The 26,402-nt window shown below is 43.0% G+C and overlaps 1 protein-coding gene across 5 annotated transcripts in view; it reads left to right on the top strand.

The window, feature by feature from the left end:
• Positions 1-26,402, top strand: part of TENT4A (terminal nucleotidyltransferase 4A) — a 146,717-nt gene that overhangs the window by 80,377 nt on the left and 39,938 nt on the right. Inside the window, exons 11-13 of one of the 5 annotated variants that reach the window (XM_038393288.2) lie at positions 755-913; positions 10,330-10,494; positions 20,460-22,741. In XM_038393288.2, the coding sequence (XP_038249216.1) occupies positions 755-913; positions 10,330-10,494; positions 20,460-20,642 (507 nt within the window). In that variant the 3' untranslated portion in view covers positions 20,643-22,741. Of the gene's footprint in view, positions 1-754; positions 914-10,329; positions 10,495-20,456; positions 22,742-26,402 lie in introns of those variants that run through there. The other 4 variants (XM_038393287.2, XM_038393292.2, XM_043508481.1 and 1 more) reach the window with 4 other exon arrangements.

Raw genomic sequence — 26,402 nt, 5'->3', positions numbered from 1 at the left:
TGATGGGAGAAGAGGGCATATGGAAAGCAAATTACTGACAGGTAATTGTCATAGTATTCCTTTCTATCAACCTTAATGCTTCTCTCTTCCCCTGGTGCAGTGTCATTGTCTTCCAAAGGAAAGTAGTAGATAAGATTAGAGAACTTTAACCAGAAAGGAAGTGGATGATTTGGTTCTTGTATTTTAGTCATGACTGGCAGATCGTCTGTCTCCTTGTTTCTTGGTAGGTGGAGCCCTAACTTTGCTGTTGCTGGGTAGGATGGGAGAAGACTATAACAATTACCAGTGAGTAACTTCTCTGTACAGATAAGTACAAATAACTTGAATTACCAGCAAACTGTTCAAAGTTCTGATCCTATACCAACGATTAAAATTCCAGGCCCTGTGTATCTACCAGTGCTACTCTCCTTGTTTTCTTCTTTCCTACCTTTGTCCCCATGACTTTTAACTTGGGAGAATGGAGAATTTAATTTCACATATGGCTGTAGTCTGAGCTGAGAGGAAATTGATCTGAGACCACCACTGATATTGTTAAACTGTTTTTCTCAGTGCAGGTTTTTAGAGTTAACTCTTAAAACTGCTACATACAGAAAATATAGTGCCAGCGTGTATTTAATTTCACATTGGCTTTAACCCAGATCTTACAGTATTTACACTATCAGTTATTGAATCATTGCATTTACAGATGCATAGTCTGTGTATACTGTACTTTCTGTAAAGTTGCTTTTCTTTTCCCCTTTTTCTTTGCCAAAAGGATTCTGATACGCCACCTTGCACAGCTCCTAATGTTTACCAGTTCAATCTGCAAGCACCGACTCAGCTTATGGCCAGTTTACCACCAGCATTGCCTATGCCAAGTGGTAAACCTCAGTCTGCACCTACGAGAACCTTGATAATGGCCGCCAGTAATCAGGTATGAGCCAACTAATTGGAGTAACTTTTTTAATGAGTTAGTATTCAAACCACAAGTATAGGCCATTTGCACTGTGCTGTACTAGTCTGATTTTAAAGAATTCTGAACACTGTAGAAGCATTTCATAAAAAGACTCGTTGGGCTTGCTGAAGCTGTTATCAAAAAAGTGCATTTCTAACAGCAAAATGAAAAGAAAATTAATTATTTTAAGATGCATCCCAATACATGTGGCCCATCTTACAACATGCTCTTTGACTCTCATAAGAATAAGACTAAAATGGAAAATGTCAAACTTTTTATTGCTTTTTGCAAGATCTGGGATTACCTGTGAGCTCTCCAAATTTTCAAGGCTTATTAACTTCCTGTTTTTAAAAATTGCAATTCTTCCTCCATACCACCTTTCTAAACTAGTATTTGGCTTATCTTAAGAACTGAGTCTTGGAGGCTGGTTCTATCCAGGACTTGAGTGGTGTTCCTGAGAATTTTGGGTCACTACAAAAACTTCTTTTTCTGTACTAAGTTTTGGAAGATGACTGCAAAGTTGTATGCTTGTCAACTGTTCTTTCTTCAGGGGGTTATTTGTAAAACACATTATGGGTAGAACCCTTATCTGTTTCTTTTTTGTATTAAATCTATACTAAAAATATTGTAGGTGTACTCACAGGCAGAGGATCACAGTATGTGAAAACATATCTCCCCTAACATGTCTCCCCTACAGCCCAGTGCCCTCTAGTAAGGAGTAGGAGCTAATAAGCTGAAATGAAGACTGCCATTCTAATGCTTGCAGTTATGGGCTAGTTGACATTTTACAGTTTTATGGGTTGTATTGAAAGCTGATTGAGTGGTTGAGAGAGAGGAATCTGAAACTGTTGCAGAGTGGTGAACTGCAGGGGTAGTATATTTGGCTGTGTAGTTACCTTTTCAAGGAAGAAGGGCTTTTGTTTTTTTCCCCCCTTGGTTTTTGTTAGACTCTGAAGCCTGGTCCCAGTTACAGGGCCACATCAGATAGTGTTTCTTGACTCTCTAGCGGAGATGAGAGGTCTGCTGTGTGTGGGATTTTTATGGTCGGAGGATAACTTTATCAGGGTTGAGGACATTAATTGGGTTCATCTTGACAGTTCAAGTTTGTATTTCATGGCCCTGGTGTGTAATATATATGGTCTGGTATGACTCGGGTGGGAAGATGGCCTATGTGTTATGCTTTCAAGTTTACTTGTGCACCCAGTTATGCCACATGTTATGTGATGTTTATGGCTCTTTAGTGGCAATGTCATGGTGACAGGGCTGACGTCACTGTGGTCGCTTGGAGATTTGGAGGAGCATAACGAGTCTGTAGTAACTTCACTGAAACCATTTCCTTCAAATGGCGGGTGACCTAATGCGTACACCTGCTTGGCAGTGATGTCTATAGAAAGTACTCCTGTAGATTAGACAGCTGTAGATATCTTTGTGAAATTAATCATTGCCCTCATAGCTCAAATGTGAGAATTGTGCATAGTTGCATATTTCCCAAAGTAAATGCAGTGATCCAATTTCTTCCAAACACGTTCCAGATTGAGCTACTGCCAAACTACCATCTTTTCTTGAGCCTGTTTTTGTTAGTTTCTTGAAAGATTCTGCTGGCAGTCCCTAGACTTTAACTCTTGGGCATTCCAGAGTAAAGGTATTCTCAGTTAAATGACTTTTTTGCTTTTTGGTCTCATATGGCAGTAATTAGATCACATTCTTCAAGCGGTGTCCCTGTAGGCGCTCCACTTCAGGTGTGCATTCACCTCTCTAGCCCTTGATCAGAGACTTTCCATTAGCAATGTCAGTTCAACTCGTGCATGTGCTCTATGCAACCTTGTGCTGCACACCGAGTGTATAGAGAGCTGTTAGGGCAAATCGCTCTTGTTCCTTCTCTACCACCTTCGCTTGAAGTGGAGCTCTATCATGTCAGCCTTGTTCATGCCTTAGCTTGTTTTGCAGTTGTTCTGTAATTAGTTCAGTGTTTTTACTTAATGACAGGTTTCAGAGTAGCAGTCGTGTTAGTCTGTATTCGCAAAAAGAAAAGGAGTACCTGTGGCACCTTAGAGACTAACAAATTTACTGGATGCATCCGATGAAGTGAGCTGTAGCTCACGAAAGCTTATGCTCAGATAAATTTGTTAGTCTCCAAGGTGCCACAAGTACTCCTTTTCTTTTTGTTTTTACTTAGTGTTGGTTGTTAGTATAGAATTAGTTAGATAGTAGTGAGAGGTTTGGGATTTTTCCTTCTTCCTTTTTCCTCCCCTTTTTCCTACGGAACTTATTTGGCCTGGCTGGGCATGCCTGGCTTGCCAATTTTCAAATTCTGCCTCTCTTTTCAGAAGGCTAACCTGGTCAGCAGTGGACACACTGTGTATCTGTTGCTTGGGAGGGCCCATATTTCCCAAAAGTGTAACTTTTTTTTTGCCTGGCTCTGAAATCTAGGGCATGGAAGAATCAGGAGACCAAATTGAAGCTTCTGATGATGGAGTGCTCACTTTGACCAGCTAGGTTAGGAGACCCATCAGTACATCTGGCTGTTGGCTGATCCAGTGCCCTTTCGACCTCAGCAAAGGTCTCCCTTAAGATGGGGAGGACTTCAGAAGGCTCCAGAGACGAGGCTGTCTCCTACCACAAGGAACCATCTCCAAAAAGATCCTGATCTCCCTCCAAGTCTATGATGTTGGAGGCCTCGATCTGGCAACTTGCTACCATGGAGATGAGGGACTCTTCTTCCGGTACCAGCAAAGATCTCGGAGTATTTCAGAGAAGCACAGTTCCAGCAGACCCCCAGTGATGTCTGAGAAGGACAGGAAAGCCTAGGACATACACTCCTCTAGAAAGGCAACATCTAAATCAGACTTATCAGTGCCTTTGCTTGCACTTGTCTCCGTCAATACCAGCAAAATTGAAGTGCCAGATACCTTCATACCTGGCACATACACGCTCCAGATCAGTAGTACCATTCACTTCAATTGCTGAGTTAGTATCAACCTGCTCAGTACCGCAGGAATTCCGCAACTCCAGAGACGCTTCCGTGTGAGATGAGTAGGGCCCTACCAAATTCACAGTCCATTTTTGTTAATTTCAGTCATGGGATTTAAAAAATTGTAAATTTCATGTTTTCAGCTATTTAAATCTGAAATTTCACAGTGTTGTAATTGTAAGGGTCCTGACCCAAAAAGGAGTTGTAGTGGGGGTTTGCGATACTGCTAACCTTACTTCTGCATTGCTGCTGCTGACGGCGGCGCTGCCTTCAGAGCTGGGCAGCTGGAGAGCAGTGCCTGCTGCCTGGGATCCCAGCTCTGAAGACACCGCCACCGCCAGCAGCAGCACAGAAGTAAGAATGTCATGGTATGGGATTGTTACCCTTACTTCTGTGCTGCAGCTGGTCGGGCATCTCCTTCTAAGCTGGGCGCCCAGCCAACAGCCACCATTCTCCAGCCACCCAGCTCTTAAGGCAGCGCAGAAGTGAAGGTGGCAATATTGCAACCGCCTAAAATAACATTGCAAACCCCCCCGCCACTCCCCTCCCCCCCCCAGCTCCCTTTTGGGTCATGGCCACTGATGCCGGGGTTTGCCACGCAGTCTTTGCCAGGTCTAAAATGGCCTCATTAATCGGGAGGGTGATCTTTGAGGAGGTAGAAGAATGGAGGATATAAAGGAGTTGATGATGGGTATCCCCGACTTCCTCCACTGGAATCCGGAGTGTATCTGCCACCCTCTTTTCTAGTTCCTGAAAGAGACAAAAGTCATCCCCCCAAGATGGTGGAGAATGACAGCTTCGTCTGGAGGAAGACAATATGGTCGTCGAACTCACTCCCTCATTGGTACTGGCTTCCTGATCCTTTAAGTCTCAAGGCAGTCCCAATTTGAGAAACATTGGTGTCCCCTGTGAAACCTGTATAGTATAGAGTAAAATCACACAAAAGACCACATTTAATGGGGGGGAAGAGCAGATTTCACTGTCCATTACTTGTTTTTTATTGCTGTGAATTTGTTAGGACACTCTAGATGAGTCATAGTCCCCACTGCTTATGGGTACTGAATGATTCTTGGTGCCAAGACCCCTGTTTCCAGATTACCATTGCGTCCCTGTACCCACAGGATTCTCTGCCATTTTCTTGTTCTCCATTGAATGTCTTCTGTATCCTCCTCAATGTCCTCCAGTAAGTCATCTCGTTATCAGAGTGGGGTTCCCCACACATCATTATAGGAACCCATACTTTTACAAGGATCATTAGGAATGGTAGGATCAGTCTTGGGTATCTCCCTCTCCCATTTATGTGCCTCCCTCCCCAATAGCCACACTGGGATCCTTGGATGATATATCAGCAGCAATTTGCCAGATCTCTGGCTCCATTGCACTAGGAGACTAGGGTTTTACTGACTTCTCCACCAATGAGGCCTCTGAAGAATAGGAGGCTAGGGCTAACAGAGACCACCCCTCAAACTTCCTTTGTCCTCCTCTCTGGACTAGGCAATCGTGCGTCCCCCATAATTAATGGCTGATGATTTTTGGCAATTCCAGGACCTGACACTCTCTCCAAATATCTCTTGAGGAGGTTGAAGACATCACAACACAAGCTCTTGGACATTCTGCAGTTGGCAACACCTACCCCCTTTGCATGGCAAACTCCCGCCACCATCCCACCAACTTATTAATGGGTGGCTGAGAAATATTATGTTCACCCCCGGGACACAGAATTTTTGTTTTTGCACCCCTAGCTTAATTCCCTGATGGTGGATGTTGGAAACAAGTGGGGTAAACCGCATTATTCCAGGTCTACCGTTAATAAGGGCCTGAAGAGGTTATGCGTGTTTTTTTTTGTTTTGTTTTGTTTTTGGCCATAAGGTGCACTCTTATGTGACTGTGCAATTTCAGATAGTAGCCTATCAGGCGATCATGGCAGAGTATGATTTAATGGATTACAAGAAGTTTACAACCTTTATTGAATATCTTCCGCAGGAGCACAGAATGCACTTCCAGACCCTCATTTAAGGAGGGTCAGTTTATTACCCAGAATCTCTGTCTAAGCATTCTTATATACTGCAGATGCTGCTGCTGCTAGATGCAGCTCCACAGCCATTGTCATGCACGGGGCATTGTGGCTTTAGCTGTCAGCGTTCCTGAGAGGTGTTCGGAATACTGTTGAGGACCTCATGTTTCATGGTCAAAAGATCTTCTTGTGGGTTACAGTAAGTCCCTGCACATGCCAAAAGACTATAGGGCCATGTTGAGGTCTCTGGGCATATACTCCTATGAACAAGAGGAGATTTAGCAGGTTTCAGACTTCCCAGAAATCGTATCTGACTCAGTTCCCTGGATTTCACAGAATTACTGAAAATGCTAGAAATAGACAAAAATTCCAGAGGAAAAGAGCTTCTCATCTTCCTTCAGTGAGTACCTAGTCATTGAAACAACAATTTTGATAGGCTGGTCGAGGCCTCAACTCCTCCCTCAACTCTAGTTCGCAAGCTGCAGCCTTTCAACCGCCTTTCCTATTTCCAGCAGGCCTGGCAACATGTTACAACAGAGAAGTGGGTCATGGAGGTTGTAACATTTGGCTATACCATCCACTTTTCATCCCTGCCTCTCACTTCCCTGTTGCTTTTCAGGGACCCCGTCACAAGACTATACTACATCAACATACTCTTTGCTTTGTTTAGGAGTAATAGAACTGGTTCCATCCCCTCACAGTGGGAAAGTGTTTTACTCGGAGTATTTTCTCATGCCAAAGGAGGACGGAGAGTGGAGGTGGATCTTAGATCTAAGACAACTGAACAAATTTGTAAAGTCTCAAATGTTCAGGATGGTGATTCTGGGAGCTATAATCCCTCCTCTAGAGGGAGAAGATTGGTTTTGAATCCTTGACATGCAGGATTCCTATTTCCATATAGCGATACATCCTGCTCACTGGAAATACCTATGTTTCACCATGGGCCAGGATCATTTTCCATGATGAATACTTCCCTTCAGCCCCAAGGGTGTTCTCAAAGGTTCTAGCTGTAGTATCTGCTTACCTTCTGAAAGAAGCAGTTTTAGTCTTCCTGTATCTCAAGGGCTGATCTTACAAAGCAGTATTTAATTCCACCCATATAGCCCTTTCTCTCTTCCAGGAACTGGGTCTCCAGATAAACGTAAAAAAGTCCATCTTAGCCCCTGTACAGAGAATACAATTAATAGGGGCATAAATGGATTCATTGGCAGCCAGGACCTTCATTCCTTTCCACAGACAGATTCATAACTTCAGTGAACCTGGTGGGGGACAATTAAAGGGAATCCCTCATACTTCAGTAAGGAAGTGATTGCAGCTCCTGGTTCATATGGCAGCTTATATCTTCATGACCAAGCATGCAACACTATACCTCCACTGGTTCAGAAGGATCTATTTCTCAACCAGAGAAAGTTTGGACAAACAGTTCCCTTTCTGATGAAGAGCTCCTTAGATTGGTGTAAAAATCAACTCTGCATGCAGGTGTTGATTTCATCTATCTAGTTCAAAAAATATCTGTAAGAATGGACGTGTCACTGTTGGGGTGGGGAGCACATCTCAATTCCCTCACAACTCAGGGCAGATGGTCACCTCAGGAAGTCTGTTTTCATGTTACCCTGTTGGAACTCAGGGCAGTCAGGAACACATGCCTTCAGTTCCTATCGCTTAGCAGGGGCAAATCAATCAAGTTCATGACGGACAATGTGACTTGCATGTTTTTATATCATCAAACAGGGAGAAGCGAGATACCCCTTCCTGTGTGGTGAAGCTATGAAGTTGTGGAACTGGTGTATAGCCCATCAGATTCAGATCTCAGCTGTTTACCTTCCTGGAGTCCAGAATGTCTCATCTGATATGCTCAGCAGGTGCTTCTCCCAGGACAACAATAGGATTTGGACTGTCAAATTTTTCACGGGATGTTCCAAAGGTGAGGACTTCCAGAGGTGGACCTATTTGCCACATTCAGCAACAAGAAGTATCCCTTATTCTGATCAACAGAAAGCATAAGTCATCACTCTTTGGGAGATGCTTTCTTCTTTCCTTGGATGAAGAGCCTGTTCTACGTATTCCTTCCAACACCACTAACTGTAAGAGTGATGAACAAGATCAGACAGAGCAAGGCCAGGGTTATCCTTATAGTATCAACCTGGCTGGGGCAAGCTTGGTATCCGTACCTGTTTTCACCTGAGTGTCCAATCAGCATTCAAGCTTCCAACCATCCTTCATCTCCTCTCCCAGGATGCAGGTTGTATGCCTCTCCCCAACCTAGGGATCTTCTGCCTCCAAGCATGGCTCCTTGATGGTTCACTGGATTAGATTCTGCGTGCTTGGCAGGTTTACAACAGGTATTACTAAACAGTAGAAGGGAGTTGGCTCTAATTGCTTACCTTCAGAAATGGAAAAGGTTCAACTACTGTTGTCGTCATTGTCATTGTCTTGTGCCTGAACAGTCTCCATTCTCTGATATCTTGGGTTATCTGCTGAACTTGATGAAATTCAGAGTTATCAGATAGCTCTAAGGTTCATCTGGCAGCAATATCCGCAATTAATTCCCTTTTAGAGGGGTTTTCTATATTTGCTTATCTTGTGTCATCTAGATTTATTAATTAATTTGGGAACCTTTTTCCTCAGGTTGAGGATCTTGCTCCAACTTGGGATTTCAACCTTGTACTTAAATGGGACTTCCATTTGAGCCTGTGGCAACCTGCTCCTTGCTTCACTTATCTGTGAAGATGGCCTTTCTAGTAGCTATTATGTCTGCCCACAGGGATGGAAAGGTTGGGATCTTGATGGCAGACTCCCTGTTTATGGTATTTTTCAAGGACAAGGTCTTCTTACAGCTTCACCCAAAATTCCTAGCTAAGGTGGTGGTAGATTTCTGTCTTAACCAGTCTGTTCATCTACTGGTATTTTTCTCTAAACCACACAAATCTCAGCATGAGACCTCCTTTTATACATTAGATGTGAGACAGGCATTGACCTTTTATCTGGATAGAACTCAACGGTTTCAGAAATAAGCCTGATTGCTTGTCTCCATCACAGAAAGATCCAATGGGTCCACAATTTATTCAGAGATTTTTGAGGGGGATCTCTGGGTGTGTTATTTCCTTGCTACAATGCAGCTAGTGTTTTACCTCCCCAAAGGATAATAGCACACTTCCACATCTTTGTTCAAAAACATTCCAATATCTAAGAGATGCAGAGTTGTGACATGGCCCATAGTGCATACGTTTTCTAAAGCACTATACCTTGGTTCATGCTATCGGATCTTATGCAGCACTTGGTTCTGCTTACTCAGTCTTAGACTTGATTCTGAAGCTCCCTCCTCCCTGTTGGGGTACTGCTTGGGAGCTACTTGCCATAGAGCACCTATCAGAAAGCTACTCGAAGAGGAGGAGATTACTCCTTTTGTGCAGGAACTGTGGTTCTTTAAGATGTGTCCCCCTATGGATGCTCCACTACCTGTCCTCCTTGCCTTCTGCTTTCATCTGCTCTTTGTTGCATATTCAGTTAAAGGATCTGAAGGCAATTTGCCCATGCAACCACCTGTACCTTCGGTGCACAGCATGAGGTTGTATAGAGCGCATGCACAGGCTAAACGGACACTGCTAGTGTAAAATCTCCAATCAAGGGTTTGAGATTCACATGTATCTTGAAGAAAGAAAGTTACTGTGTAAGGTGAGTAACCTCCATTTTCTGAGTGTGATGCAAGGCTTATTTCGGTTTCAGTTTGAGGAGGAATGCTTAAATATTTTGATTTTGTATTTAGCTAAAGGGACAACTCTCTTTTCAGGTTTGTTTCTGTCAATTTGACTGTTATAAAGCTCACTAGTAATGTGTCCAGAAACTCTAATGTCCACACTTCTGCAAATTGAAAAATAGTAACATACAACCCTTTAGACCAGGGGTTGGCAACCTTTCAGAATTGGTGTGCCGAGTCTTCATTTATTCACTCTAATTTAAGGTTTCGCATGCCAGTAATACATCTAAATGTTTTTAGAAGGTCTCTTTCTATAAGTCTTTAATATACAAGTAAACTATTGTTGTATGTAAAGTAAATAAGGTTTTTAAAATGTTTAAGAAGCTTCATTTAAAATTAAATTAAAATGCAGAGCCCCCTGGACCGGTGGCCAGGACCCGGGCAGTGTGAGTGCCACTGAAAATCAACTCGTGTGCTGCCTTTGGCATGCATGCTATAGGTTTCCTGCCCCTGCTTTAGACACTGGAAACCTTAAGGGAGATTGTGAATGAATGCCAAGAAATGTGTGTTTAAATGCAAGATGTAGTTAGTAGTAGTACTGGGTAATTACATATAGTATGCCATACTTTTTTAAATAGAATCTGTGCATTGAGTTCCTGTATAGTGTATTCTGGCCACTTCACTGACATATTTTTCACCCCTCTTTCACTTAGACAAGGTTTACTGTCCCTCCGCCTACCATCGCTGGTCCTCCACTTCCCTGCAGACAGGTTGACAGTGAAGGGGCACCATCTCTGAAAGCTGTTCACCACATGCCCTCTCCTGCTGTTCCCTCTGCATCCCCCAATCCTCTGCCAAGCCCCCACTTGTATCAGAAGGTATGTTTTTGTTTTACTTTAATTTTAATTTGATTCCATGGATTCTTTCCTTAAACTATCCTCCGCTGTATCTGGTGTTGGTCCTAGCCTGTGTAAAGAACTTTCCTGATGGTGAATTCTTCATATCTTAACAAGAATGTAATAAGTATTTTGCTTTTTAATTAGACTATATAATTGATAACCCATACTGCAAAGTAAGACCTGTGATCATATCAAGTAAATTATTTTAAAAAAAAATGAGCTATTTTTAGTAGCCCATTCTGGTTAATACATAAACTGCAATTCAACCAGCCTTTTTCCTAACCATTCTTTTTGATAAAGGTAGTTTAACATCTTAACTTTGCCAGCTGATGATATAAATCTGAATCCAGTTTCCAAAGGAGCAGTGGTATAAATGTGGCTGGGGTACAAGAGTTCATCTTTCAGTTACCAAATACTTGGAGGATTTTGTGCAAGACTGCAAAGAACTATTTATAAAATTTACAATTGTTACCTCAGTGTCTTCCAGTAATTCAGGTATTCATGAGGCTATCCCCTCAAAATCATCATTACTTGGGCCTTAATTATAAGGAAACCATTCAGACAATACAATCCTGAGACTACTTTTTATGCCTTTTTTTTTTTTATTGAGAAGTTTAAGGGCAGTTGTTATCTGGATTCTGTTGAGATCTGAAGGATTTCCTGCAGTAATTTGCATTCACAGTTTTTCACCTGTGACCAAGGACTATTAAAAGCAGATACTAGGAGCTATATAGACTGACTAATTTGGGAATGTCTCTACAGATGTTTGCTCGTGTTCTATGAGTCTTTTTGCAAAGGATACTTCCTGTGGAAAATGGCTTCTTTATTTTTGGGGGTCCCCCCAGCAGTTTTCTCCCACTCAGTATAGCTTAGCCTCCATCTGTAGAGGAGAGGGTCTTCACCGAAGCCCCAGGGTAGATTCCCAGCTCTTGTCGGTAGATAAGCTCCAGCAGCAGCAAAGGTTTACTGTTCCTGTACTCAAAAGAAACTTAGCACTTGGAATGGAAGACAGCTGCCCTTGGGGCAGATTTTCTGGGCACTAAAGCTTTCGTCTCATTTACCCCCTCTTGGAAGAACCTTGGTGCACTTCCTCTTATAAACGGGCATAACCGCTCCTGCTTTGCCGTTTGTAGATTGGGGTCATGCCAAGAATTTAGCAAGGCAGCTTTATCTCCTGACATAGGCCTACCTCACTGTCAGGAACACAGTCATGCCTCTATTGCAAGTAATTCTTCCACTTCGCTGGAAAACAGTTTGGAAGTGCAGTTGGGGACAGCAGCAGATTAGCCTCTGAACCAACATTGCCTTTCTAATCGCTGATTGAATCTGCATCAAAGCAAAAATCCTGCAAGCATGTTCAGATCAGGGGAGGGAAAACTCCCTCAGTTGTCACCACAATGACAACTAGAATTCATATTCCCAGCTCCTGCACATTTCCCTTCTCTCCCCAGGGCAAGATACACTTGCCTTCCATGTGCTCTGTCCTGAATCAACAGCTCATTGACTAGTCCTAATCTAGTCAGGAAAGGCGATGGGAGGAACTTGTCTGACTGTGCTTGGATGTAAGCTAGGATTCCATGGTTTCCTTAAAGCCACAGGTCCCTTCTAAATCTTAGACTCAAAGTACCGTGAAAGGAAGCAGGACTATTTAGAAAACTCTAACTCTTAATTTTTGTCATATTCACATCTGGCCTGCCTCAGTCTTTCCAAACACAATGACGTGAAAAGACAAACTTGGAAGGACTTTGGTAGGATGCTTTTGGTTGAGCCCTCCTCTAAGAAAGGAAAATGGGAGAGGAATTGATACCTTAAGCTTGATTCTGAAGTAATGAATTGAACTGTTTTTATAATTGCAGACCAACTACAGATTGATTTCTTCATGCAATTTATTCTGGTCTTGTCTGGCATCTGCCAGTACTTCATTGTGCTAGTTACTCATACCATCAGCCCAGCAGTGATATTGCTGCTTTTTCCTAGGATAGACTCTGGCAGTAAACATCAGGACTGACCAAATAAAATAAAATGATTCTGGAACAGTTCAATAGATTCCGAAGCGGATGAGAAGAATTACTTTTACCAATCTCTTCCATTCTTAAGGCAGGTTTTAGTGGACATTGCCATCAATCTTTCTTGGGCTTCTCCCAACAAGAGTTCAAAAAAAAAAAATCTTACAAAGATAGGTTTGAATTGGGGCCTAAAATCTGGGTTAGGATTGAATACATGTAAAATCGTTCTCTTCAAATGGTGTAGACATGTTAAATGTTTGTCAAGATTGTTTTGTGGGCTACTGTACAAAACATCACCTTTGAAAAGACCAAGAGAGTTGAGGCCATACCTTTCCTTAAAGATGTTGGAAAAGCATGCAGTACTTCAGAATTCCTATTTATAAATAAAGGAACATCAGTCAAGATGTACTCCTGTTTCTTTCTTCAAAGGTATTAAGTTGTTGGGCAAAGACAGACCTCTCAGAGCCCTCCAAGTTGTATATGATTTCTAACCAAGTTCACTCATCCATCTGGGATGAAATGCCTCTGTACAGTATTTAGAATCTCCTTTACTTTCTATACCTTGTCAGGACAATGTCCTTCTCCACCTTGTTCATGTGATGCAGGGTTTCACGTTGACCGACCTACAAAAGACTCTGAATTGATAGGCAACCTTGTTAAATGCAAGGTGAATCTTCCGATTTGGAATTCACTTTTTAAACTCTAATTCTGAGGTTTTTCTCCCTCTTCATACAAGTGCTTTCCAAATACTCTAATATAGTAGCTTTTTACATTTTGCTGACATGGAGGACAGAAGGGAAGGGGAAAAGATGTAAAAACACATCAATGTTTCAAGGGCATCCAGTGTCTTAAATGTCATCTAATATGGCAGCAGTTCTCAAACTTTAGCAACACGAGGACCCCCATTTTGATTTTAAATTTTTTGCAGATCCCCAAGCCCCCATTCCACCCCTTCCCCTGAGGCCCCACCCCCGCCTCAACTCTTCCCGCCCCTGTTCTTCCCCTCCCCCGAGTGCACCCTGTCCCCAATCCTCCCTCTCCCTCCCAGCACCTCCTGCATGCTAGGGAACCTAGTGTACTCCTGCGGGTCTGCGGACCCCAGTTTGAAAAACACTGCAATGTCATAATCTTAGCGTACATCTACAGTACGAAATTATTTCAAAATTATTCTATTTGAATTTTTGGAAGCCTTTTTGGCACGCAGATGGTGGTGTTGGGCCAGGATCATGCCGTGGATTCCTATTCTGGCCTTGGGAAACAAGCACAGATTGGTGGGACTGCATAGTGTTGCAGGTATGGGATGATTCCCAGTGGCTGAGAATCTTTCATATGTGTAGGGCCACTTTCATGGAACTTTTATGACTTGCTGTCCCCTGCCCTGACGCGCAAAGACACCAAAATGAGAGCAATCCCTCAGTTGAGAAGCGAGTGGCCATAGCCCTGTGGAAGCTTGCAACGCCCCACAACTACCAATCAGTTTGGAGTGGGCAAATCTACTGTTGGTGCTGCTGTACTGCAAGTAGCCAATACAATCATTCACTAGCTGCTATCAAGGGTAGTGACTTTGGGAAAAGTGCAGACCATTGTGGATGGCTTTAATGCGCTGGAGTTCCCTAACTGCGGCGGGGCGATAGACAGAACGCATATCCCTATGTTGGCCCCGGAACACTGGGGCGGCCAGTACGTAAACCGCAAGGGATACTTTTCCATGGTGCTGTAAGCACTGATGAGTCAGAAGGGACGTTTCACTGACATCAACATGGGATGGTCGGGAAAGGTGCATGACGCTGGCATCTTCAGAAACTCTGGTCTGTTTGAACAGCTGCAGAAAGGAACTTACTTCCCAGACCAGAAAATTACCATTGGGGATGCCGAAACGCCTATAGTTAACCTCGGGGACCGAGCCTACCCCTTAATGCCATCGCTCATGAAGCCATACGCAGGCACCCTGGACAGTAGTAAGGAGCAGTTCAACTATAGGCTGAGCAAGTGCAGAATGGCGGTAGAATGCGCTTTTGGACATTTGAAAGCGCGCTGGTGCAGTTTACTGACTTGGTAAATCTCCGCACAACCAATATTCCAATTGTAATTGCTGCTTGTTGTGTGCTCCACAATATCTGTGAGAGTAAGGGGGAGACATTTATGGTGGGGTGGGAGGTTGAGGCAACTCGCCTGGCGGCCAGTTTCACACAGCCAGACAACAGGGCCGTTAGAAGAGTGCAGCAGGGCATGCTGCACGATAGAGAAGCTTTGAAAGCCAATTTCATGACTGGCCAGGGTACGGTGTGACAGTTATGTTTGTTTCTCTTAAAGTTACCTGCCCCCTATATATATATATATATATATATATATATATATATATATATATATATATATATATATATATATATATAAATAATATGAAAGGAAATAAAGTCACAATTGTTTAAAAACCATTCTTTATTATTTGTTGCACAAAACATTGAGAGAAATCAGAAGCTAGATGCGGGAGGGGGGTGGTATTGGGTTAGGGGGGTGGACGATGAGGGAAGGACAAGTCCAGAAACCAAATCAAAATTTAGGATATGCCAGCTTTCTACTGCTTGTGCAATCCTCTGGGGTTGACTGTGTGGGTCCCCGTAGCCCCTCCCTCTTCCTCCCCCCCACGCTCATGTTCTTGGGCATCTGGGTGAGGAGGCTATGGAACTTGGGGAGGAGGGAGGGCAGTTATACAGGGGTTGCAGCGGCAGTCTGTGGTTTTGCTGCTTTTCTCGCATTAGATCCACCATACAGCGGAGCATGTCAGTTTGCTCCCCCATGAGCTTGATCATAGCATTTTGCCTGCTCTCATCACCACATGTCCCTCCTCTCTTCGTATTCATGTAATAGTTTATACGACCCCGCAATTGTTTGCCACCACGCATTCAGCTGGGCCCTATCAGTGTGAGAGGACTACATGAACTCAGCAAACATGTCGTCCCGAGTTCGTTTTTTCTGCCTTCTAATCTGGACCAGCCTCTGGCACGGAGTAGATAGGAACCATGTTGAAACATTTGCACCTGCTGCGGGAGGAGAAAAAGAGAGGGTAGTATTTTAAGATACATTTTAGAGAACAAAGGGGATACTCTTTCTCCGTGAAACAGGCAATTCATAGTACACAGCACATATTTTTTCTGTACAAGGTCTCATTTTGCCCCTTATACTGAAGTGCCTGCCACTTTGGTGTGAATAAGCCATCACATGCGGCCAGGGAACAGAATTCAGCTTGCAGGCAGCTATGGTAAGCCCTAGGGACACGTGGGGTTCTGCTTCTTCTGCATTCATTTCAATGCTTTCAAACTGCCTGGCCCCTTTCCCATAGCAAGCAATGCCTGGTGGGTTTGCCATATAAAAGGAGGGCCTGCTGGCTCTCTGGGATGATCACTTCACACAACACCCCCCCACATCTCCTTCCCCCACACACACACACACACACCACGTGGCTCCGATGAGGCTCTGAGCAGGGGTGAGTGCTTTAAACTAAACGTGTGCAACACGGCTGGGTTTCCCCTCACCACATGGCTCTGATCAAGCTATCACTCACCAGAAGTGCCTTCTCCAGGGTCATGATCCGGGAGCATGCCTTGGGAGTGGGGGGAGGCTATTGGCTATTAGTGTTAAGAATAGTTCCTGGCTAGGGGGGAAAACAGATTCCCCACTTGCCACCTGTGCACTGTCATCCTTGTCGTCGTCCTCCTCCTCCTCCTCCAAAAACTCATCCTCCTCACTCTGTGCTACTCCCCCCCTTGCAGGTGTTCACAGACAGTGGTGGGGTAGTGATGGCGTCACCCCCCATAATTGCATGCAGTTCACAGTAGAAGCGGCCCGTATGAGGCTGTGACCCAGAGCGCCCATTCGCCTCCCTGGCTTTTTGGTACGCTTGCCTGAGCTCCTTGATTTTTGTACATCACTGCTCTGTGTCTCTGGAGTAGCCTCTTTCCGTCATGGCCCTGGAGACTTTAGCGTACGTATTTGCGTTTCTTTTTTGGAATGTAGTTCTGCCATAACAGATTCATCCCTCCCACATGCAATGAAATCCAGTACTTCCTGTTCACACCATGCTGGAGCTCGTCTATGAATCTGGAACTGCGTGGTCGCCTGTGATGGTGCACTCTGCAAGGTCGCCTGTGCTGATGGTGACCAAACAGGAAATTCAGAAGTTCCCGGGGCTTTTACTGCCTACCTGGCTAGTGCATAGTCGGTTGATTGGTTGAGAGTGTTGTCCAGAGTGGTCACAGGGGAATATTCTGGGATAGCTCCCAGAGGCCAATAACGTCTAATTGTGTCCACAGTACCTGTAACCCGGAACTGTGATCTCGATTTTAGCGCTACTCCACTTGCCGAGGTGGAGTACAGAAATCTGAGTAAAGAGCCCTTTAAATCGAAAAAACTGGTTTGGTCATGTGGACGGAATCAGTTTTATTTTGAAGTAACTCGGCTAATTCCGAAATAATCGCGTACTGTAGACCGGGCCTTAGTCCTACCTGATGCATTCATTCATGCCTTATATTCACGTCCTTGATTTGCAGTTTCTCTTTGGTGGAAACTGGATAGCAACTTTCTTGGTCATAAATGCCATTGTTGCGGCAAAGAGTCCTGTAGCACCTTATAGACTAACGGATGTATTGGAGCATAAGCTTTCGTGGGTGAATACCCACTTTGTCAGATGCATGGTGTTTGTTTTGTTTGTAATGACCATATATTCACTGTTACCTTCCCTAAATGATTAGTGTGCTATGGTTACTGTTTACTACTTCCCATGAGCATGAACTTTTGTACAGAGCAGTGAGTTTATAATGGGAGAACAACAAATAGTTTGCCTGTAATTTTGATTATTTCCATATGAATCTACTGTACTAGACAGACATATGTATGCATACAGGATATGGAATACTAAGTTTGGTTTAACATGGGATTTGATTGTCTTCCAGCTGGGGCAAGAGTGGATGGAATCTGAAGTTAAAATGCTGCACTATCATAGTGTCTCAAATTGTGTTCTAGTTTTCTTTTTAGTTTTGGCTGTATTAGTCTGGGGAAGAGAGTGGCCAGTTCATGCATATTGCCAACAGGCTCTTAATTTAAAAGAAGAGGAACTCTGCTTCCACTCAATTAGACTGGATAAGTGAACATGAATTAATATTTCTGTCCAGGGCAGTGAATCTAAAGATGCCAAAATTACAGATAAAATTGATATTTTGTCTTTATCAAGCTACAAAGAAGGGACTTACTTCCTGACTTCTGGTCACAGCCAGTACCTAATCACATGAGTCTTATGTTTTCCATCACTCTTCAGCCCCTCTTTTGACACTAGGAGGCTTGCTTTTTAGGAGTAAGAAGCTACTCTTCAGGTTCACTGAAGACAGCAAGCTGTTTGTGATTAAGAGCCCAATACAATCACTCTTTATGACAGAAAATCTAGATTAACTTTGCATCCATCCATGATAAGATTTCTAGTATTTTATATACATCTTGGGAATGGTGCGAGAAGGACAATTGTGCCTGCCTTAGATCTCTCCAAACACTGCAATTTTTAATCTATTTGCAACTATAGCTCATTATTTAAATTCAGCAAACTTTGTACAGGTGAGGCCAAGAAGTGCAGCTAGAAGTTGTCATCTTAACTTTTTGTAGGATTTTTCCACTCTCCAGCTAACAATTGCTAGGTTTATGGTATATTCTTTGGGTTTTTCCTTCAGCCTCAAGACTTGGTGCTTCGTTACCAGAAGTATTTCCTTTAGAGCCAGGATGAACTATCTGCTGTCGTCTTGAGGTCCTGTTTAGAGGGCAACTTTAGTAACAAAAGAAACTAATTCATTTATTTACAAACATGTTTAGAACAGAAAATTTACTGTGTAGGAGCCAAGAGCCTTGGCTTAATTCCTAATAAACATTACCTTGAGTTTGCTGCTAATGAGAACACCACTGAACAGCATGACTTCTTGCTTTAAAAGCAAACTACTGAAAATTTAGTTTCTCAGAAGTTGTCTGTTTAAAAAAAAATAAATCTAAAACCCACATGGTACGTTAGTAATGTTAAGTGTTTGAGCCAAAATCTTTAGATTGATGAAGTAATACTTTTGGCAAATGCTTGATCTTTTGGTGATTCGTATATTTGGGTAAACATTTGGACACTCCAGTGTTCTCCAGAGTTGGTGCTTCAGGTGTTCCCTCTATCTCCGTGTCTTTCCTGATTTTTTTAAAATAAAGTATAACCATTTCTAGTCTCTGGATTGCCAGGATGTCTTGTGCAAATAATAATGGGTGTATTATCAAGGTCAAGCTTTATTTGGCTAACTTAGGCTGAGACTAATATAGTAATATCAAGCACCAAGTCTCAAATCCAAGAACAAAGCTTTCTAGATGCCTGTTAGGTTGACTCACTTTTTTTATATCCTGAATTTTTCATGACACACAGACTAATTATTTGTATTATCATAGCACCTAGGCCGGTGGACTGAATGACTACTTCTGGATAAAGGCAGGAATATACATGCTGCACCATAGTCCTACACTAGTTCCAAATGAGTTAATTTAGATTAGGTAAAAATGTGTTTTCTATTGGCATTATTAATGAGCCCTATTGTGCACTCATTGAAGGAGTCTTCCCATTTACTATTGACCTCAACAGGAGATGGAGTGAGCTCTGTACTTCCTGCTACAGTTGCTTTCTTGCCACCTTGCAGCTCATTTTAAACCACAGCTCGTTAATTCCCTCAGGTTTCCAAGTTCAGTTTTTTCATCTTTCTCTACTTGATGCAGTCATGTTGGCCTGTTTTAATATGTTGTTTGAATAATAAAATATGGGCTATATAAACTTGATGCAGGCTTAGTTGTACAAATAGACACCGTTTCTAAGATTTACACAATTGCTGTTACTTCGGACTAATGTGAAAATGTGTTGTCAATTAGTTGAAGAAACTTGTTTATTATTCTAAGAAAGTAATGGACTAAGTCTTGTAGATCCTGTACACATATGTATGCAGGTGATTATACTGATAGTTAAAATTCTCTGCAATTATGAAAGCCTGTTGTGAAGATTTTCTTAAACTAAAATAGGTGGTGATAAAAGGTAATGAATAGATTTGATAACTTAGATTGATAATGTCCTCCTTCTGAAGATATTTAAATGCTGTATTTGTCTGTATGAAAAGGAGCCTCTGGTCATGCTTCATAGCATACTTATTTCCAAGGCCTTATGATAAACTGACTAGAGCTGAAGTTATCAAAAGTAATACCTTCCCCCCCCTCCCCCAGGCCTCCTTATTCAAGCAATATCTCACTTGACAGTGACAAGGTGTCCAAGTTAACTTATTATAGGTGAATAGAATATACCCATGTCACACAAGGTGGTACCAGATTTACATTGGCTCACATTAAAACTTTTGCCAGCAGTTATCATGCCATGGTATCTGAGAACATAGTTAACACCTATCCCAAGCACAAGGACTTTGTGTGGTATCTCAGATACCTGTGTGGTAACTGCTAGTAAAAAGTAAACATTTCTCCAGCAGTAACTGATCCTATATTTAACATTTACTTGTATTCGTACCAAGTCCCTACAAAAAATTAACTAAATGTGAAACAAATTAATCACATCTCTAGTCAATATATTTAGATGAACTGTATATTTAATGCAAAACTAAACGGTGCTTAGGACACTTGCCTTTGACCTAGTACCTTTACATTTGAGGAGCATACTTCAGAATACACTCCCTTCCATGATGGTGGTAGTGCAAGCTAGTTTCTCAAATGGGGTATTTCTTGTATATTTTAGTCAAATGTGGAAAGATATTGTTACTTGTTTTGATACATGTTCTGACAATGAGTAGTACATTGAGAAAGTACAGCTGGTTAGAGAATTGATGCACTTTGTTTCAGCTGACTATAGTACTAAACTGAACACTTCTGTATTTTTAGCAGCACAGTGGAATGAAGTTCTCTATGAAAGGAGCTCATAATCCTAACCAAGGGAATGGTTACAGTCCAGTCAGCAGTGGAGGTGTGAGGCAGCCAATTGGCAACAGAGGACACCACCAATATAATCGTAACATCTGGCGAAGAAAAAAACACAGAGACAGTTTGCCTATTAGTCTCAGCAGATAATGGCTAATGCCAGGATGATCTTCCCCCATTTTACAAACTGAAGCTGAGTGAACGATACTAGACGAGGGAATGGAAACCAGCATTCAGCACATCAGTTTGTGGGTGTTGCCAAATATCTGCAACTGACTTTTTGCATGTTTCTTCATGTGGTGGTCAAGTCCATCTTAAAGTAGTTGTGCTTATTTGTGAAGCCTTATTAAATGTGGAAGGGTTTTTTTTGTTTGTTTTTTTTTGTTTTGTTTTTTTGCCTTCCCATTATTACTCATACAGTGCTGAAGCAGCTCTGGCCTTAGAACTGCAAGGACATTATAAATACTGTAGCATTTTTTCTGTAGCTACATCTGTTCCTTTGTGGGGATTTTGTTTTGTTTTGCTCTTTTGTTTGAGGAGCAAAGGAGCTTCAGTCCTTGACATTTTTTTATTGATGATAAAATAGTTTTGCTGCCCCTCCTGTTTTTATTTCAAATTTCAGAACTTTTTTGCTCTGTAAATATTGAAAAAGTATAATTTGTGCAATAACTCAGAATTTTTAATTTAATTTCATTTTGTCACATAAATTGTATCTAAGGGAGGAGGTGGGGTTTTTTTTGTTTTTTGATTTTTTTTAATTTACAGATCCTTTCCCAGGTTGTATTATCTAAGTTGGGTTCATAGTTTGGCAGTTTGTCCAAGCAGTGTTGCAAACATGACATCATTTTTGGTACTATTTGAGGCTTCTTGATTCACAATGAAAGTGCTGATTTGGCATATGGTTTTATGAAGGTATTAAGCTCCAAAGTGTTTTGACCATGCATTTTAGCTCATTGTCTGGCCTCTATCAGTTGTCTTGCTCTGACGAGTGGGTTTTAATTTATTCCTTGTAATAGACAACAAATCCAGCATTTAAAGTGCCAGAAATGTAACCTCTTGAGGTTGAAAAGGGGTTAAGTCCTGACATGAAATTTAAGAATTGTGAACTATATGCTTCTGTCAGATTTAGTAATGTAACCCATTAATGGTTGGGGCTGAACATCATTATTAAACAAAGGTACCCAGCTTGAAGAATGTGGAGAAAGGAAATATGTTGATTCCATTAAGGAATCTGTATAGCAGTATGCATTCGTTCTGTTAAGAGCAAATATATAAAGTACTTCAGCTGCTCTAAGCATTGCAAGAAGTATCTTTTAATGTATTGGAGGAGAGCACAGCCCAGTGTTGGACACAATCTGTGGCTGGCACTTAATTTACAGATGCATACAGGTATACTATGCAAGTGTGTATTGCCATGACAACCACTGTCTTTGTTAACTTTTTTGAACAAGGAAATATGCATCCTGCCTGACCCTGAGTTTTTAGAGCACCACAGTTGTCCTGGGGGTAAGTTGCATCTCATATGCCCTCTGGCTTCCCATTTTTTAAAATGAGGGTTCTTAATCCTGCTGAACACTACAGGTTAGTTATCTGAAGTCCAGTTAGTGGAGAAACCTGAAAAAATTCTATTACCATGACATCTAAATGTACAGAAGTGGAATATTTTAAAACTGGTATCTGAATGTTAAGATAAAAATGAGGCATCTAACATGATGAAGCTTTATAAAGTGCAGTTTGCCTTTGAAGCAGGACTAAACCATATTGTTACTACATCTGTCAGTTGCAAACAGATCTCCTTGAGACGAGAGGGGGCAACATTCCAAAGTAGAGTAGCACATTTGTCTGCAGTACTTAATGATCCAGATTTACCACAAATTATTTTTAAAAAATTGTGAACATATTCATTAACCAATATTTAAGGGCTGATACGTAGGCCTGTACTACTAATCTTTACACACTAGCAATATTGAGCATAAACCTACATTACGGAAACTTCAGAGGCTTTAGTTGGTACCTTAACTAGCGTTCGTTTTAAAGCAAAATTCATTTAAAAAGAAACAGGTATCATGTTCCATGTCAGTCATGGTGTACCAAATAAATTGGCCTGGCTACAGCTGTGGTTACGTGCTACAGGTTTAAAAAAATCATGTTTAGATTTTTTTTGTGTGGACAACAATGTGGAAGCTAAAATTGACATATTTTTATGTAAAATTTTCTATTCTTTGATTTTTAATAAACTTTGGAGACCAGTTGTTGTTGTTGGTGTGTGCGTATAGATAGATAGATAAATAATCACAAGAAATCTAATGGAAGGATTTAATTCACTCTTAACCCCACATTTTAACCTTTATTTCTAACATCTACTTCAAAATGCTCCTATAAAACAATAAATCTATTGTCTTTTAAATGTCTCTTAAAAGTCTTACACCTTCCCAGAACAGTAGGAAGGGAAGATCTGGCTCAAAGGTGCTAAAATGTACTAGCACAGGTGTGTTACAGCATTGAACACTTAGTTGTATTTCAGTGTCTGTAGTGACAATGGTTTCTCATTAAAGCAACCATATATTATAACTTTGGCAAACAGTTAAGTAAATCTTCAGTTAAATTTCAGCTCTGTTTTCTTTGTCCCACTTCATTTGCATAGAATTATTTTAAAGGAAAAATACCTTGCTAACATATAGGGTTTTTTTAGCTTGCCATTTTGCTCTCAGCAACTGGTGCAAAGGTAGGGTTGTCCTGGCAGGCTAAAATAAACGTCAAAGAGAGGTAGTATGTTTAAGGTAAGGATGAAACACCTAGGGAAGGAGTATGGCAGGTATCTTGGTTTCTCATTCAAAGTGTTACTTAAGATTCCATTGATCTAATGGAGATGGTGTTGCTGAGTTTATCACATCACCTGTTCAGATGAAAACACTTTGCGATCAGGAAAACAATGTAATAGTAAATCTCATCAACCCATCTTGTGATGGTAGCAGCAGTGATAGCTGTGATGGCAGTTCTAGTTAATTCTTCCTACCATATGTCAGTTTGTTGCCATGCATTCTTTTCTTAGTAAGTTGTCAGTTCTACTTGGACATTGCTTTTCTGTGAGGTGGCAATCCTGTCCCATCATTTATGGGAGCATCAATATTTGTTTTTTGTCTAGTCAGTTTTGGACACCTCGTCTTATCTTAATATACTGGTCTGTTGCTGAAACAATTGAGAGATCACTTTGAAGTGAAGGAATGGTAATTAGTTTTAGTGTACAAATATCTAGTTCTTAAAGTGCTTGCTCACATCCATTCTATGTTAGGAGTGTGCTCCTCATATGCACTGGTGCTGGAAGTTTTTCCCTCAGTGATATACGTAGGGGACTGGCTCTGGCGCCCTCTGGAATGGCATGCATATGTACTGGTATAAGGTCCCCCCCACCCTTCCCCAGTTCCTTCTTGCGGCCAGAGATGGTGCTAAAGCATCTCCTTACTTCAGCAGGTGCTCTTACCCAGTGGTTCTTCCTATCATTCATTGTGTAAATAGTTCTTAGGTAAGAACCTTACCTGTTCTCTTAATAGTTTCCTAATAGTACTGTAGATAGTCCCCTAAAGGATTTAGCCCAGGGGTGGGGCATGCCCTGATCCTTGGGCTTCAAGCCTTGTGATTGCTGCAAAAAGCCTATGCTGATCAGTGACCCTCATCAAAGCTGCTTGAAGTGTTTGCGGGAAACCCATGTTAGCTATATGTGTCGCATCTGCAAGAGCTTAAAGCCAAGAAATAAAAAAAGGAGCTGGACATAAGACTAAGGGTGATCCTCATGGAGTTGGCCCTCCCACCAGTCTCCGAGCCACTGAGATCAGACTACGCAAGGAGCACAGCAGCATTGGTGCAAAGTGCGCTGCCAGCACTGCCCTCCTGATGCTGGTCCCGGTCCCTGGTACCTGCTAAGAAGCAGAGGAAGCACACCAGGAAAGGGCGTTCCCTGACATCCCATATTGGAAAAGGAAAGTCCGAAGAGGAGGAGCATAGGCCCGTGCTGGACAGCACGTCTCCAGAGCACAGCCAGGCACCTGCATCGCCAGCTAGGCTATCCACCGATGCACCATCAAGATGTAGTCATCTCCAGAGGGAAGCCAGCACTGGGGCCCGTGCAATGGTCTCTGTTTGTGCGGCATTGCTTCCTCGAACTGCGGTGGTCAATGTCGAAGCAGTGATCTCCAGGGATGCGTTTCCAACGTGCCCATACCAACCAGAGTTCCCAGCACCGTTCGCCGGACTCTTAGCACTGGTCCCCTGTGGCATGGCATCACTCACCTAATGGATGGCGGAAAGCCATAGTACGCCACCAGTCCCCGGAATCATAGCACTGGTTGCGATGCAGGCATCATTCCTCGGGGTAATGAGGTTCACTGGGACAGTGCTGACCCTGAGGACTTTGAGACTGGTCCCTGATGCCAAGACATAGATCGCTGGACTCAGGGCACCGATCCCCGGGGTCGAGGCAGTGTTCTCTTCCATCTCATTCGGTTGCCGGAGTTCCAGCACCGTTCCCAGAGCTCTAGGTGTCGATCACAGCTCTAGGTGTACTGTCGCTGATCCGCTGAGCTCCACCCCCAGTCCCTGGACAGGCGGCACCAGTACCCCGAGCCCCGGCATCTGTCCCCAAGCCGCAGACGCTGGGATGTTAGGCGTGGAGGGGATATGGATGTAATGTCGGCACCACAGTGGTCTTCAAGGCAGGAATTTTCCTCCTCGGTCTCTGAGGCTGAGGAGATAGTGGGTCCCTCATGTCAGGCACACCCAACCAGATCTGGAGGGGCTCCTCCAGGGCCACCAGCCAGAAAGCATGACCCCAGGGCCAGTGGCCTACCCCATGGCACTTTTGGAACCCGTGGGGGTTCCCCCAGGTATTGAAGAGCCAGATGCAGTGTTTAGTGTAAGGGCCGTCAGGCAACAGTCTCCCGCTCCACTCCGGACTCAGAGGAGGGGTCTGAGCAAGGTGCCCAAGAGTACCCTCTGGCCTCAGTGGAAGGTCTCCCATATGCGGGGGATGCTGAGCCAGACCCTCCCCCTGCCCTCATTTCCTCGTCGTCCTGACCTAATGAGGCAGTAGTGGGACCATCCCAGACAGTGCCACAGGACAATGCTAAGGTACACCAGGAGCTGCTAAAGCGGGTGGCGGCACACCTGGGATTGGAGTTGGTAGAACCCTCTGACGCTATTTGACATTCTGGCCACAGTGGCCCCGTCTAGAGTGGCGCTCCTGGTACACGAAGGATTAATAAAGCTGGTGAAAGCCTTATGGCAGACACTGTCCTCTCCCCCACCTATTTCCAAGTGGGCAGAGAGGAAGTATTACATCCCGGCGAAGAGGTTTGAATATTTATATTCCCACCCAGCCACAAACTCTTTAGTGGTCTCTGTGGCCAATGAGAGGGATGGGCAGGGGCCACCCAGCCCAACTCCCAAAAACAAAGATGGAAAGAGACTAGATTTATTTAGCAAAAAAGTTGATTTGTCAATTATTCATCTGACAGCCTCCAACTATTGAGTGGCAAACCATCAGACCTTATTCAAGAGGTATGATTTCAACGTGTGGCAATCTGTGGCCAAGTTCGCGGACTCGCTGACGGAGGATTCCAGTCAAGAGTTCCTGGCCTTTTTAGATGAAAGGACAAACATGGCAAGGGCCTCCCTTCAGGCCGCCTCCAACACAGTGGACTCAGCAACCAGATCCATTGCTACGGCCATGTCAATGAGGTGACCATTGTGGCTGCTGTCTTTCTGGCTGTCAGTAGAGGCTCAACAATCAATCCAGGACCTCCCCTTCGATGGCTTAGCCATCTCCCCCCTCTCCCCCCTGCTCCTTAGCCATCTGTTTGCAGAACAAACGTACACAAGGTTACATGGGTTTAAGGACTCACATTCCTTGGGTCT

This window comes from Dermochelys coriacea, chromosome 2 (genome assembly GCF_009764565.3).
Source record: "Dermochelys coriacea isolate rDerCor1 chromosome 2, rDerCor1.pri.v4, whole genome shotgun sequence".
NCBI lineage: Eukaryota > Metazoa > Chordata > Testudines > Dermochelyidae > Dermochelys > Dermochelys coriacea.
The sequence above is the reverse complement of the archived record's forward strand: the minus strand, read 5'-3'. Positions and strand labels throughout refer to the sequence as shown.